Below are 15576 nucleotides of genomic sequence, written 5' to 3'. Positions count from 1 at the left end.
ATTGCATCTACATTGTTGGGTCTGGTATCTCTTACTTCGACAATACCCAACTGACTCTATGGGGTTCAGATCAGGTGACTTTGCTGACTAATCAAGCTCATTGAACCACACCGCCAAAATGAAAAAGGCATCTCCATAAAGCTCTAAAATTTCCTGATAGATGGCTGTGTTGACTGTGCACACAGTGGGCCAACACCAACAGATGATATGGCGCCCCAAATCATCACAGACTGTGGAAACTTGACACTGGACTTATATGCCTCTCCATTTGATTTCCAAATGCAAAATTGACATGAGGAATGCGATATTTGTGGCCCAGGTCGTCACAGAGCCGAGTCCAGCTTCAGTCCACTCCGTGTGAAGCTCCACCAAATTCTTGAATGGATGTTGCTTGACAATCCTCTGAAAACTGCGGTCATATCACTTTTGCTGGTGCACCTCGTCCCACTTTGTACTTCTACTCAACTTTCTATTAATATGCTCGGATACGGCACTCTGAACAAGCAGCATCTTTAGCAATGACCTCTTGTGGCTTTCCCTCCTTGTGGAGGGTGTCAATGGGTGTCAATCAGCAGTCTTCCCCAAGACTGAGAGACCATTTGAAAGCTCAAGATACCTTTGCAAGTGTTTTGAGTTAATTAGTTGATTAGGGTGCTTTCTAATATTTAAGTTTTTCACAATATTCTCAGACATTGCATTTAATTTTCATTATCTGTCAGCGGCAACCATCAAAATTTCAAGAAATAAATATTCAAAAAGCTTCACTCTGTGTAATGAATCTGTGGGTTTATATATTGGTTCCACATTCTAAAATGAGTGACAAAAAAAAAGACTTTCATGATATTAAAATTTTTTGCATCTGTATATTAATTTATTTGTGGCGGCTCACCACAAAAAAATTTGCACCACCACAATTTGATTGGTGGCCGCATATTCGCCCTTACACAACACATTATAATGGGACCATCAGTGAATGTAGCTTGTTGTTACAACACTGTATGGTAAATGGCATCATAACTGCCAGAGAATAAGACAACGTTGCAAGAGGGATCAGTGGTCTTATCGCGACACCCATCAAAATTTCAAGAAATAAATGTTCGAAAAGCTTCACTCTGTGTAATGAATCTGTGGGTTTATATATTGGTTTCACATTCTAAAACGAGTGACAAAAAATACTTGTTCATGATATTCAAATTTTTGCACCTGTATATTAATTCATTTGTGATGGCCCGCCACATAGAAATTTGCACCACCACAATTTGATTTGGGGCCACATATTCGCCCTTACACAACACATTATAATGGGACCTTCAGTGAATGTAGTTTGATGTTCCAACACTGTATGATAAATGGCATCATAACTGACAGAGAATAAGACGACGTTGCAAGAGGGATCAGTGGCCTTATTGTGACACCCATCAAAATTTCAAGAAATAAATGTTCGAAAAGCTTCACTCTGTGTAATGAATCGGTGGGTTTATATATTGGTTTCACATTCTAAAACGAGTGACAAAAAAACACTTGTTCATGATATTCAAATTTTTGCACCTGAATATAAATTTATTTGTGGCGGCCCGCCACATAGAAATTTGGACCACCACAATTTGATTTGGGGCCACATATTCGCCCTTACACAACACATTATAATGGGACCTTCAGTGAATGTAGTTTGTTGTTCCAACACTGTATGGTAAATGGCATCATAACTGACAGAGAATAAGACAACGTTGCAAGAGGGATCAGTGGTCTTATCGTGACAACCATCAAAAAATTTTCGAAAAGCTTCACTCTGTGTAATGAATCTGTGGGTTTATATATTGGTTTCACATTCTAGAGAGAATAAGACAACGTTACAAGAGGGATCAGTGGTCTTATCAGACACTTTGGAGACTAACAGTAGTCTATATCTATGAACACTCACTGCCTGCTCAGTTTTGCTTTTGACGTGAAATAAAAAAAAATACACAAAAAAGGAAAACAGGAAAATAGTTAATTTGTATTTCTAAACATATTTATTTTGCTTTTCATGCATTTGCTGCCTTTTTGTTTCCCACTGTGTTCACAAAAACTACTTGCATGTGTGTCATGGTCAATTATGCAAATCAGCAAAGAAACCAGTGCCAGAAATAGACAGCAGTCCCGTGGGAAACACTCGTCTTTCAATGGAACCCGCTTATGTTGACAACCAGCCTGTCGACCAGTATATTAAGTCCCACTCCACCGTGGTCTTATTACCAAAAAGTCCCCACTTAAACTGAAGTGGAAATACATGGTTGACCACTTCTGTCAACATAAAATTTCACAACCAAAGGAATCATTTATACGGAAAAATCAGTCAAGCTATGTCATATGCTATGTAGCATCGTAAACCTCATTATCATAATGCGTGCAGCAACATGAAATGGTCTAGTTAGACCGTATTATAATGTGCACATAGTGACTTTCTGTATGTAAAGTATATGTTATGGATGGATGGATGGGTGTGTTATGCGCTGACCTGTCTCCTCGCTGTTCAAGCATGTTGAGGCTGTGTAGGGTTGTGGTGATATCCTGCGGGCAGATCCCTGTCAGTTTGCTGAGCTGTCTGATGGTGATCTGCCGGTCATGGACCCTATGGAGGCACTCCAGGACCTCGCTGCGCCAATAAGCCATGTAAGACAATCTACCGAGGTCTGACAGAGGCTTTTCTGGTGATCCGGGCTGGCCTTCACGCTTCGATAGCAGGTAGCCTGCAATGAGATGGTGAAAAATTACGGCAAAAACAAACAGAATGAGAAAATGTGTCACTAGGCGATAAAGTTTGATGGTCGATAATTGTGCCAATTTTAACGATTATCATTCAAAGATCTTTGTATCATGTTATCATTGTGTCACGTCGCATTTGAGCCACTAGATGGTACGCAAATGTAGTGTGCCTGTATGAGGCATAACATATTAGCTACGAATCAGGAAGCAACATCACACACAATCCTACTCCTGGTGTCAAAAGAACAACACACACACACAGCAACACAATAGGTGGATATCAGACAATACACTATCAACGTATAATGCAGAATATTGACCAACTACTATGCGAGCGCTAACCATATGCAGCATCTATCAAGTACTGAGCTCACTGCACTGTTATGTGAAGAGGCATTCAAACGCACTACGTAACTCTGACTTTTACGCTAGTAACGCGGCAAAAACAAACAATGAGAAAATGTGTCACTAGGCGATAAAGTTTGATGGTCGATAATTGTGCAATTTTGACTTAAACGATTATCATTCAAAAATCTTGTGTCACGTCGCATTTAAGCCACTAGATGGTACTCAAATGTAGTGTATCTGTGTGAGGCCTAACATATAAGCTACGAATCAAGAAGCATCACACACAATCCTACTCCTGGTGTCAAAAGAACACACAGCAACACAACAAGTGGATATCAACAGACAATACACTACCAACGTATAATGCAGAATATTGACCAACTAATATGTGAGCGTTAACCATGTGTTTTCCAGCCTTTTTCTAAAACAAAACTGTACAGCAAAGCACTCCAAGCGATACTACATGATATACGTACTAGATCGTCTCTGTTAAGAAAAAAAACATTTAAATAAAACCTACACACAGTTATGCAGTGCATTGGTAAACTATCCATTGGGGTCATATTTGAGCTGTGTAAAATAATGGATATGACAGGCTACACGATGAAGTTTAAATGGTAGCCATCCTTTTAAATCATAACGTGATTGAATACAACACTGCAGACCACCGCTGAACGCGCATCACTGTGTCCCGTTTTGTTTAATATTTACTCCACGAGTGTCGACTATCGGGTTGCCTGCACTGCATATCCACACTGGAACTATGCACCAAGCACTCCGTAGCCCTGCTAATAGCACAAAGAGGCTTAAATAGCTGAGAAGATGCTCACTCTGTACTGTGTTTATTTCATATAGAGCTAATGCACACAGACACATGCAGAGTGAACCCTCTTGTCATCCAGCCGGTGAAGCACAGAAAGACTAACAGATGATGCTGACGCGCATACACTTAAATGTCAGTTCCAGTGCTCATAATTGCTAAATTGGTCCATAAATAGATATATACATTATTAGTATCACAGTATTCATAATACTGTATTTGTGTGTAACAAAGTTGAGACTTACTGAAATCAATGAGAAAGCGCCCATAGCCCCTTCGCTGGTACTGTGGAAGAATCATGATGCATGATACATTGTACTTCTGTTGGCAGTGCTTCTCCTAAAAAGGGGAGGGAAAGACATTTTATCGTTACAATAATAATAATAATAATAATAATAATAATGGCCTCATATTTGGGAAAGGCCAGCTGAGTGTTAAAGGTGATGCATCAACTCACTAACTGCTTTGGTTTGGCTGAGTGCTGGCATACACCAGCAACTAATAACTGTATTCTGTAACTGTATATACTGTATTAAATACAGTATTCCGTATATTTGTACAAAGATTTACCAGTATTGACAGCCTGACTGTACAGAATGTGTGCAAATTACACTTTATAGAAATTGTTTCTATTAGGGCTTGGCAATTTTGCCATAAATAAGGGAAACAGGCATTTAATTTTCCTCAATTTGTGTATTTGTATTATTCAGATTTCATATTTTATACTCTTATCTAGCCAGTGTTGTATGCCTCAACTAAAATGACAAAGCTTTTGTAAATGCGCAAATCAAATGCATCATAAATAAATAAATTGATGCATTTAGTTAGTCGCTGTGGTAGAATCCAGGTAAATACTGCCATGCTATTAGTAACAGCGTGTATGTTTAAATGCTGTTGCTATTAAAACGTGTCAAAATGAATGGATCGCTTGATCATAGAAATGAGAAATTGTCTTTTATTTATTTGCTGTTGTGACAGAAAAAGGAAGCAAAGGTGGTGCACTCGTCCTTTGAATCGTGCTGCAATCACAGCTCGTCATTCTTCCCACCGCAGGGACTTGCACCCTTGCAAGGAGAAATGCGTCAGAGTATAGGCTGCCTCATAAATGTTGGTATTTCTGCACTTTTTAAATATGTGTCTCCATCCGCGCAGTTAGAAAATCGTGGAGGTGTGTGGAGCGGATATTTTCCGCATGAAAGCGGTCGCTTGAGGGGGCGTAGGTGTGAAAATAACGTCTTTTGTCCCCATGGAGCTGCGCGGACATCAAGGATGAGGAAAGCATGAAGTCATCATTGATGGTGCTCTCTAGGTGACTCCGGAGAACACAGCATGTGGACTGCTGTGTTCTCTTCTACTAATATCAGCCATTTGTATTTTTTCCTCAGTGGTGTTGCTATCTAATTCAGAAGCCAAATGCTGGTGGCCCTCCAAGTAACCGGATGCAAGTTCCTCATCACCAAAATCTGACCAGAACTTCATGGCTCATGGGATGAAGTCGGGGATGAGTCACTGTTGATGGACTACACTGCTGTAATACACTATCAGTATTTTCAAGGCAGTAATGAAAAGCCATGTCAGCCGGTCATCATTTTTATAATTTAAAACCCAGTAGGTGCAAATGAAAATCAAAATAGTGGTGTGGACTTTCAAAAAAGTTCTACCTTGGAAAAGTAGCCAACAAGGTGGCAACCTTTGCTGTCGTTCTGGGTGAGCACATAGAACAGGAAGGGCTCCACATCGTAGTAGAGGGTCTTGTGGTCGAGAAACAGCTTGGCCAGCAGGCACAGATTCTGGCAGTAAATTGTGCTCACGTTGCCATCGACCTTTCAAAAAAAAATAATAAGAAAACAAACATTAGTGACTGAGGGATTGCGAGGTCTGGGGCTGGGATGACACGTCGACGTCATCGACGCAAGAACTGCACGTCAAATCAGAATCAAAAAATGGCGGCTGCCGCCGCGGCATCAAGTAGCAGGAGGAAAAGAAAATATCTTGCAATAGGATGTCAAAAGTATGGGAGTACTTTCCACTTCAAGGTAACAATACGTTGGTCTGTGACATGTGCAGATGGATGCAAATGGGGATAGCGTACCGTAAAAGCACTACCGCGATGCACCAGCACTCGGGAGCTGCTAGAGTGGTGGAGAAGACACCGTACGTTTTCAACTTTTTTTTTTCTTTCCTTGTTTGCAATGATTAACCTCGTTGTTCATAGTTATAGATAGATAGTTTATAGATAGTTTTATTTATTGAAAGAATGTTAAAATGTATTATAGGATTCCATTGTGCACTTTGTTGTATTGTTCAATACAATTCATTTTTGAATTTATTAATACAAATATATTAAGAAGAAATTTGTGTTTTATTCATGGAGATACACTAGCATTAATTGCTATATAGTAGGTCAAATTATGGCGAAATAATCAAATCAAATCTGATTTAAAATGAATCGCGAGATTACTCAATGCTTCGAAAAACAAGTTTTTTTACAAAAATAATCATTTAACCCAGCCCTAGTGGTTAGTGGTGTGCCGCCAAATTTTGCCAATATTAAAAAAAATGTGCCGTGGTTCAAAAAAGGTTGAAAAACAGTGTTCTAGCACACTGTTATGAATGAACTGAGAAACAAAGCCGTGGTCCATGTGGCTTGCAGTGTTATCCACTCAAATATAATCATATCATTTCATGTCAAAATGAGAGAACAAATATATTTAGAAGAGAAAAGGTGGAGTGCATTACTGACATTATTTGTGTGGTGCTTAGTGGTGCTAAAGAGATTTTTGATTTAATAAGTTGTGTATGTAAGCAGCCATGATATTGTATGTTGCATTAATGCCTTTGTCTGGGTGCAAATTATATCAAATGGATTTCCTAAAAAAAAAAAAAAAAATTAAATTGACTCATGTCAAGCGTTAGCTGCTGGCTATTTGTTGATTAATTACCTTAAGCAAGGTAGAGAGGGGGGTGAGGGGGGCAAAGAAGTAGAGACACCTAATAGCGATGATAGTGGTGTGTCTTTCTATAGCAAGGTCGTCCGTCATCCTTTACGATGCTGATTACAGATAGCCATAATAAATCGATTAAGAATTGACCGAATTTGGAAACTGTTGATTAAATGCATCTTAAAGCAATTGAGTCATCATGTCATCAATATGTATTTCAGCTACAACCGTGCAGACCTCCTTCCATGCTGCGTTATTCTGCTCAATAACACACCGGCATGAAATCAGAAGCCTCCTATCCCATGTTAAATTTAATATGAAAACAATCAATGAATGAATTATGAATGTATTAAATGAATATAGTTGAATGCCCATTGTTTGTGAATTTCTATGTAATCTTTCTGTTCAAGTTTACCTCAAACACAGAGACATCTTCTTTCCTGTAAATCTCATTAGCGGGAGGATGGAACCAGTTGCACTTCTTCATGTGTTGGTAGAGGATGCTGCGGCTCTTCATGTACCGCAAGCAGAACTCACACAAGTAGAGTTTGGGTAATCTAGAAATAAAATGCAAGGTAGAATACAGTTAAAAGGGACCCCAGAAACGTCCACGTAATCATGCATTAGAATAAGTAGCGATAAGGATGTCTGTAGTACTTATAACTGCTGGGGGAAAAAAACAAATACTGTATATTCCAGATCATAAGTCAGTTTTTTTTCATGGTTTGGCTGGTCCTGTGACTTGTACTCCGGAGCGCCTTATACAGTATATGGTTTGTTTATTTGTTTTTACTACACACAGTATCTGCTACTGCTATGACTACTGTAAATTTATGAGTATTTTATCCATTCAGCCTCTCATTCAGTATTTTTTGAAAATGGGTTCCAGGGGCATTTTAAAATCGCATATTTTTCCAATGTATTTAGGCCTGTCATCCACAAGTATTTGTCCTTAAAAACTAAGCTTTTGGAAAGGTTTGGCCAGGGTGAAGATTTTGTTAATTTCCAGCTTAAAGTGTATTTTTGTGGAAAGTAAAGACAAAGCTTTTGGCTTGTTGCTGACAGATGATGTAACGATTATTTGCTGATTCCATATTATATAAGTATAAATCTATGCGTGAAATGGCATGCATAACATTGTTGCTTTTAAGCATTCTATCACACGATGTCGCTAAATCGCTAGTCTCACCATAATTCACAGACAGAAAAGTGGATCTCAATTTCACTACAAAGACTCAACAAGATGCTCGTTGTGCTGGAAGACGCGGCCATCCCGATGTAAGCGGACATCGTAAGTGTTGTCGGCGTATCTGTGCTGCTGTTGTTGCCGGAACTAGCATAAGTATGTGTATTAATGCGCTCTAGGAAAGAAGTTTTAAATCATGAAAATACCGCAAGATACTGCAACTATTAGATGTCATCATCGGTGTACGTGTTCATGCATGATCACAGCATGTATATCAAACGATGCAAAGGTGCAAAAGAGCGCTTCATAGTCAAAACAGGTGTGTCCCTATGACGTCTGTTGTCAGCTAGCTCATATTAACTCATTTTCTCCTGTTACTATAATGCACTGAAAACAGAGAGAAATATGTGTTCATGTTTCACAAGATGAATTTGAAAGACGGGCAAAATTCCAACACAAGTGATCCATTTTATTTGCAACCAGATACATCAGGTCTATCAACCTAGAGGAGGAAAAAAATATATTTTTAAATGTTTTCCCACCTGCTGTACTCCTGCGGGTAGGGCGAAGAGTACCAGGTCTGGATTTCAAACTTGCCAAATTCAATGACAGATGGACATCGCATCTGAGGGTCTGGTGGACCCGTCACTCCGACTTTCTATGGTGAGCAATGCAGAGAAAGAAAGAAGAGAACCAGAAACGGCAAGGTTACATCCAGCACTGCGTGGACATTGATAATAATTCCATGTGGCAAGTCAAACACTGTAAAACACAGATAGCATGGAGTAATGACTTCCGGGTTTAAGGGAAAGCTAACTCGACTGAAGAGGCAAGCATCAGGCAGAAGTGGTTGGAGTTTCAGATTCCCGGTCAGCAAGAGAAAAATATGCTGTTCCAACGTTACTCGGCCGTGCTGCAAGTAATTTATCAGTGTCCCAACTGTGGAGCAAAAGCGCTTGTCTGTGTAGCAATATAACATACAGGAAGTGGGTTTGCCACAATTAGAGGCTCGACCCGGGGTTTTTTTGTTTGTTTTTTTTACACACTGGTGGTCCCGCAAAACACATTACATTATACTAATGCCGTAATGAGGTTTTCGCATTTGGAAGTGAGCCCTGGAAGAAGTTTGGGATGGCTCTGAAATCTTGATTTCAGTGAGGTTTTTCCAAACATCGATGTCACAGTTAGTCGAACTTCCTTATATGGGCGTGCCTGGGTATAAGCCTGGGTATAGGCCTGCCTTCCCTCGTCTCTGTTGTACTGTGACAGCATGTAGTAATGACTTCCGGGTTTAAGGGAAAGCTAACTCGACTGAAGAGGCAAGCATCAGGCATAAGTGGTTGGAGTTTCAGATTCCCTGTCAGCAAGAGAAAAATATGCTGTTCCAACTTTACTCGGCCATGTTGAAGAGTCCGAAGAACAAGCTGTAAGTAATTTATGAGTGTCCCAACTGTGTTTATTTTGTGTAAGTCATGGAGCAAAAGCGCTTGTCTGTGTACCAATATAACATACAGGAAGTAAGGTTGCCACAATTAGAGGCTCAACCCATTTTATTTTATTTTATTTTTTACACACTGTTAGTCCCGCAAAACACATTACATTTTACTAATGCCGTAGAAACCCTGACGCTAAAATGCTAAAGCCACTACCCACTGAAGAAGTCTTGAAGTAACCTCTTTTCTTGATAAAGGTCGGACTGTACAATCTCAACGTACAGATCGGATTCGGGAAAGCCGACATTTCAAAAATATAAACCAGAAGTCAGCAAAATCGCTGTTTATTATCGGCTCTTCTACCATTTATTAACTCCTAAACAGTTAGCAGCACAAACCGGAAGTCTTTGTATGCACTCAACCACAGTTGCGTGGGCATGCCTGGAGGCGGGCTGTTGGTGGAATACATTATAACAGACCTCAAAATCCCCCAAAACACAGCTGAATATGTGCAGATTCTAGAAGAACTAGAACGCTTTCTGTGCAGGTTATTGTGTGTAGCTGCTCTATAGGAGACCACAACTCAATAGAAAGGGTGGAAAAATGAACATAATAGTTCCCCTTTAAACGATGACAATATAGTTGCATTTGACATTTATGGCATATTCATCTGGATACCTGTAAAGCAAGCTCCTGGATGTGTCTGAACAGCTCAATGTCTTTTTCTGTAAGATTTTCATGGCCGGGCAGTCTGTCGTCCTCATCACGCCAGTCACTGCCTTCTTGATTGTCTGAGGGTGGCAAAAACCCAAACAATGGAAACCACATTAAATAAGTTACAACTCATTGATAAATCTACGTGTCTGACCTACCCGCCCTGTCATCTCCATCTCCCTTGCGACTGGATTTCTTTCTAATGCGGCACTGCTGAGAGTAATCCACTACTTCCTGGCGTGCCTTACGACCCTCAGGCGAAGGTGTAAAAAATTTTGTGAGGGCATCGATTAATCCCTTGGTCTTGTTGTTGAAGCGAAGGCTGCTTTGCGTCGGGTCATCGCCGTCTCGCATCGTGAAAAGTAGCCGGTCGTCGCCAGGGTAACCTTCGCAAGAGGAGCTTGACGAGGAATTGGCCGAGGCTGAACGCTTCCGCCGGGCACGCCCACCCAGCTTCTTGAAGGGCCGCCCTGGCCTACAAGGAGTACGAACGAGACATTGTCGTAAAACATTGTTTGCGTGGAGTACACAATAAATTAAAATGATGTTCAAGAACTCGAAGGCATTTCTTCACCTGTTCTTGGGCCGTCCGAGCGGTGCATTATAGCGCCGTTTTATTTGTGCTGCCTTTTCATGTAAAAGATTTTTTCCCTTTTTCCTGGGTTGGCAGATTTGACAAATCCACATGCCTGGGGATAATAATAATAATAATTCAAAGCAGAGGTTGAATATCACAGGCCATGTATTTAATATATTTATCTCGTTTAGAATTGAAAGCAAACAACACAAGATATGTTTTATTGCTGTGGTCAAATAGTGCGGCTTTCATGTGTATGTAATCTACAAATATCTTGTCTACTCCAAAATTGTTTTATGGGAGGGCTGTAAAGATGTAATCAAGATGTAGGAGAAATATGTTATTTATTTACCTTTTGGCATCCGCGTGAGGGGAGGATCACAGCACTCCATGTGGAAGCCCCGGTCACATGAGTCGCAGAATAACATATTGTCCTGCACAGACGTACACACAAACATGTACTGATGAATATAATTCATTAGTGATTTAATTACTGAGTTAAGTTGTATTAAACTTGGAAGAATGGCAAACCGTAGCAAAAACAGCAAACAAAGGCTGAAAGTAATTGTCCCTATTCAATAAGTACTGTGTACTGTAAGTCACACAAGATACCGGCATAGATATTTCCACACATTTAATCACTGGTTGGCAGTTCTGTGTAAAAGTCACCACAAAATAAGGCCGTATGTGCTGTACAAGTGTTATAACACAGGGGAGCAAACCTGCCATGGAATTTGACTTTAGGTTTATTATTATTGATTTATTTATTTTGTCATCATTATGAACTTGCGAGTAGCAATCATAGAGTCATTCCATGTATGTAATTGTGCCGTGCCCTGACCCGCTTCTTCCAATCGTGCCACACTTGAGCACGGATTAGAGCGTATTGGTGTGTAATACTTGGCCCCTAAATGTGGAAGAACGTCCACAGTGAAGAGGCCGAAGAACTGGAATCTGAGACGGAGTGTCGAATTTGGGAGAGTTCCAGCATGTTGCTGTTCCCTTTCACACAGACGTCCCGCTTTTTTCTTTGTATTATGTTTACAATAACGGCATTTGTGTTTTTGACTCAGATGTTTGCTGTTGTTTTTTTTTCTGTAACTAATTTATATTACGGTTTTATTCTCTTCACAAACATTAACTCGCACTCTTGCTACGTGAGACCTGAACGCCGTCTCGTAACCACTACAGGCGGAAAAAAAACCTGTCCCTCGTGCACACCCCTCCGGGTGGCAACCACTCCCCTATCGATCGTTCCGGGGTGAATTATGTAACAGTAACCAAGCACTACGACAGTTAAATTTAAGCAAAACATCCATTCACTTTCTTACAGAAGGTGATGCTTTTGTTGGGGTTTTTAATATTTTGAAAAGGTGCATGAGATGCTAGGAAAAGCTAATTAAATCAGTAAAAATATTCAATCATTCATTTATTTATTTTCTACCGCTTTTCCTCACGAGGGTCGCGGGGGTGCTGGAGCCTATCCCACCTGTCTTCGGGCGAGAGGCGGGGTACACCCTGGACTGGTCGCCAGCCAATCACAGCAAATTTCTTCTTAATATAGTTTTATTAAGTTCAAAATTGAATTGTATTGAACAATACAACAAAGTGCACAATTGAATCCTATAATACATTTAAAATTCTTTCAATAATTAGGCGGTGTACACCATGGACTGGTCGCCAGCCAATCACAGAGCACATATAGACAAACAACCATTCACACTCACATTCATACCTATGGACAATTTGGAGTGGCTAATTAACCTAGCATGTTTTTGGAATGTGGGAGGAAACCGTAGTACCCGGAGAAAACCCAAGCATGCACGGGGAGAACATGCAAACTCCACACAGAGATGGCCGAGGGTGGAATTTTAACCCTGGTCTCCGAGCTGTGAGGTCTCCGCGCTAACCACTCGTCCACCGTGCCGCTAGTAAAAATATATATATTTATATTGGAGGGGATGAAAGAGGGGCAAATTATCTTGATGGATGACTGCTTCTAAAAACAGCACCTGTTTTTTTTAAATAATTTTTCACTGTAACTTTTAAATTTGACAATTATCACAGAGGCTCAATCATTAAAACTAAAATATCTCAGACAGAATTACAAAATGTGCAAATCAGAAAAAAAAAATCATAGTTGTGTCATTTGAATCAGAGCAAAAATCTCACTTCAAAAAATGTGAACAACAATGAAGAAGAAAGGCTGACTAAAATAGCGCAATCTCAAAACCACAGACACGACTACCAGCATCTCTACCTGACACTCAGGCAAAAGAAGCCTGCACGGGCACCGTTCATCTGCCACTCTGACATATTCGCTCATCCACTCACCGCATTCTTTCCTTGATCCTGACAGCTGCTGCAGGTTTTGCATTCAATGCACTGCCACCACAGAGCCTTTACTCGCACCGTGAGCTCTGGGGAGAACTTGAGACAGGACGGGTGGCCTGCAAGATAGGAAAGAAAACACACACACACATATAAAAAGTATGTCATTGTCTTTAGTGGCTGCTGACTGACAGTGGTGACCCATTTGCATCCTGACAGGAGGAGCGCGTGAAAAGGTTTTAGAATTGAAAACATTGCTCCGTTTCCATACTAAATCAAACCTGGCTGCACAAAGTGTTTAAAGATGAATGACACGCTGTCAGAGATTTGCTTTGACCTTGTTTGATGAGAAAGCAGTGAAAATCCTGATGCAGAAGAGGGAGAAACACTATCTTTGTGCATTCACTTAACAGCATACTCACAGATAAGACAGCAGTTCCAAAAACTGGTTTCCAAATTAAAGATAATCATTGCGGTTTTGCAGGACATTTGTTATAAAACAGAATACAGTGTTGTATTTTTATGTGCAATATTTTGCTCTCTATATTGTAGTAGAAAACAGTCACTTTTTTTTTTATATACCACGGTGACATTTTGTGTTTAAAGCAAGAAATGTGTTCATTCAGAGCTCGTTTTTGTCCCACAGGGAAACTACGATGGCTGTCAAATTAATGAGATAGCTGCTAACTTACTTTTTAAGTGTCACTTAACCTCGCTCGATTGTTACTATTATAATAATTATGTCTCGTAAATTGTGAACTACCAGTCACTCGCTGTTTGATCAGTTGGGTAGATCGCCAAAGACAATGATCATAATAGACAGACACTTAATTCATCTCCAAGAAAAAAAATGGAGAATGGATATTCATTCATTCATTTTCTACCGCTTTTTCCTCACAAGGGTGGCAGGGGTGCTGGAGCCTATCCCAGCTGTCTTTGGGACGAGAGGCGGGGTACACCCTGGACTGGTGGCCAGCCAATCACAGGGCACATATAGACAAACAACCATTCACACTCACATTCATACCTATGGACAATTTGGAGTCGCTAATTAACCTAGCATGTTTTTGGAATGTGGGAGGAAACCGGAGTACCCGGAGAAAACCCATGCATGCACGGGGGAGAACATGCAAACTCCACACAGAGATGGCCGAGGGTGGAATTGAACCCTGGTCTGAGAATGGAGAATAGGGTCCATATGTGTATGTGCATATTGGCTCTGTATGAAATATCGGTAGATAATTAATAGCACAATTATCGACCAGTGAAATTTATTATCATGACAGGCCTAAGGCCAATTATGCAAATTGCACAATTATCTAGCCACTGCCCCCCCCCCCCCCCAAAAAAAAACACTGCAGACTGCTTTCAGTCTTGTGGGAAACACGGAATCATATAAAAATTATACACATAATACTTTCCCACTTTACCACAGGCACAACTAGATTGTAGTCTCAAGAAGAAAAACTTCTTGTGAATTCAATTTTTTATTGCACAGTTTATTGCACAGTAGAAAATATTGTATATACATTTCTTGTTTTTCCAAACCCAACACTCACCACTATTGCCACAGTCTGCACAGGAGATGAGCTCCTCTGGCTTCTTATCGCGATTCTGCTCCTTGGTCCCCAAACAGAAGCTGCAGATGGGAATGGGCTCGGCCACCGGCTGGAGAGGAAGAGAACGGGTCACAAAAGGGGAAGGTGAGACTGTCAGTCATGTAATAATGTCAACAAATGACAATTGTCAACTAACAAAATTCTTACATCCTACAGTCTTACATATGGAATTGCAATTGCATGGGTCACTACATCTTCCTTAATCATGAGCACAATTGTATTAATGTGTGCAGAAGCGGACATCCCATTAAAAGTTAGCCAGTTTGTTACAAATAAATAAATATGCTTTACAATTTAATAAAGTGTATTTATTATATAGTTTAAGGTTTGTAGCTTTTTATACAAGATTGATTTGAATATAAATTGTATATTGTTTTCAGTCATATATGCTAGAGTCCATGTCACCCAACCCTATTGTCAACAAAGTGTATCCTGTTTGTATTGTGTTATAAGTGTTGCTGTGTAAAAGAGCCAACATAGGCCTGAAAAAGACTATATATTATTTATAGTGTTAAAGGATAATGAGGAACATGACTGCTGCTCCAACAAATGAGCTTGTATCATTGATGTGACATGTCATGAAAGATGCTATAGTGGGTCAAGGTCTTTGCAAAACAGAAACTAGAGCTCAGCTCTTTTGCCTGCAGCGCCTTAGGAGTCTAACTAAAATGACTACTACAATGTGTTTTTCAATCTTTTTTTGAGCCATGGCATGTTTTTTTTGGAAGAAAATTGGAAAAATCTTGTGGCACACCGCACACACTGGCACACACTGCGTTGTTAAATGCGTTTTTTTTTTTGGGGGGGGGGGGGGGGGGCTTCAGTGCCCCTAAGTAAATTGAGTTTGAGACCCCTGGGTTA

General features: G+C 40.2%; 1 protein-coding gene across 2 annotated transcripts in view; it reads right to left on the bottom strand.

The window, feature by feature from the left end:
* Positions 1-15576, bottom strand: part of kat6a (K(lysine) acetyltransferase 6A) — a 41175-nt gene that overhangs the window by 8777 nt on the left and 16822 nt on the right. For both annotated transcript variants that reach the window (XM_058070047.2, XM_058070046.2), the window contains exons 3-13: positions 14656-14764; positions 13100-13215; positions 11118-11199; positions 10763-10877; positions 10347-10663; positions 10153-10265; positions 8584-8699; positions 7271-7412; positions 5575-5736; positions 4159-4252; positions 2498-2729 (exon numbers count right to left, since the gene is read on the bottom strand). In XM_058070047.2, coding sequence (XP_057926030.2) covers positions 2498-2729; positions 4159-4252; positions 5575-5736; positions 7271-7412; positions 8584-8699; positions 10153-10265; positions 10347-10663; positions 10763-10877; positions 11118-11199; positions 13100-13215; positions 14656-14764 — 1598 coding nt within the window. The remainder of the gene's footprint in view (positions 1-2497; positions 2730-4158; positions 4253-5574; positions 5737-7270; positions 7413-8583; positions 8700-10152; positions 10266-10346; positions 10664-10762; positions 10878-11117; positions 11200-13099; positions 13216-14655; positions 14765-15576) is intronic.

Source organism: Doryrhamphus excisus, linkage group LG3, assembly GCF_037039965.1.
Source record: "Doryrhamphus excisus strain RoL-2023G ecotype Guam linkage group LG3, RoL_Dexc_Guam_v1.1, whole genome shotgun sequence".
Classification (NCBI taxonomy): Eukaryota; Metazoa; Chordata; class Actinopteri; order Syngnathiformes; family Syngnathidae; genus Doryrhamphus; species Doryrhamphus excisus.
This window is presented reverse-complemented; position numbering and strand designations above follow the sequence as displayed.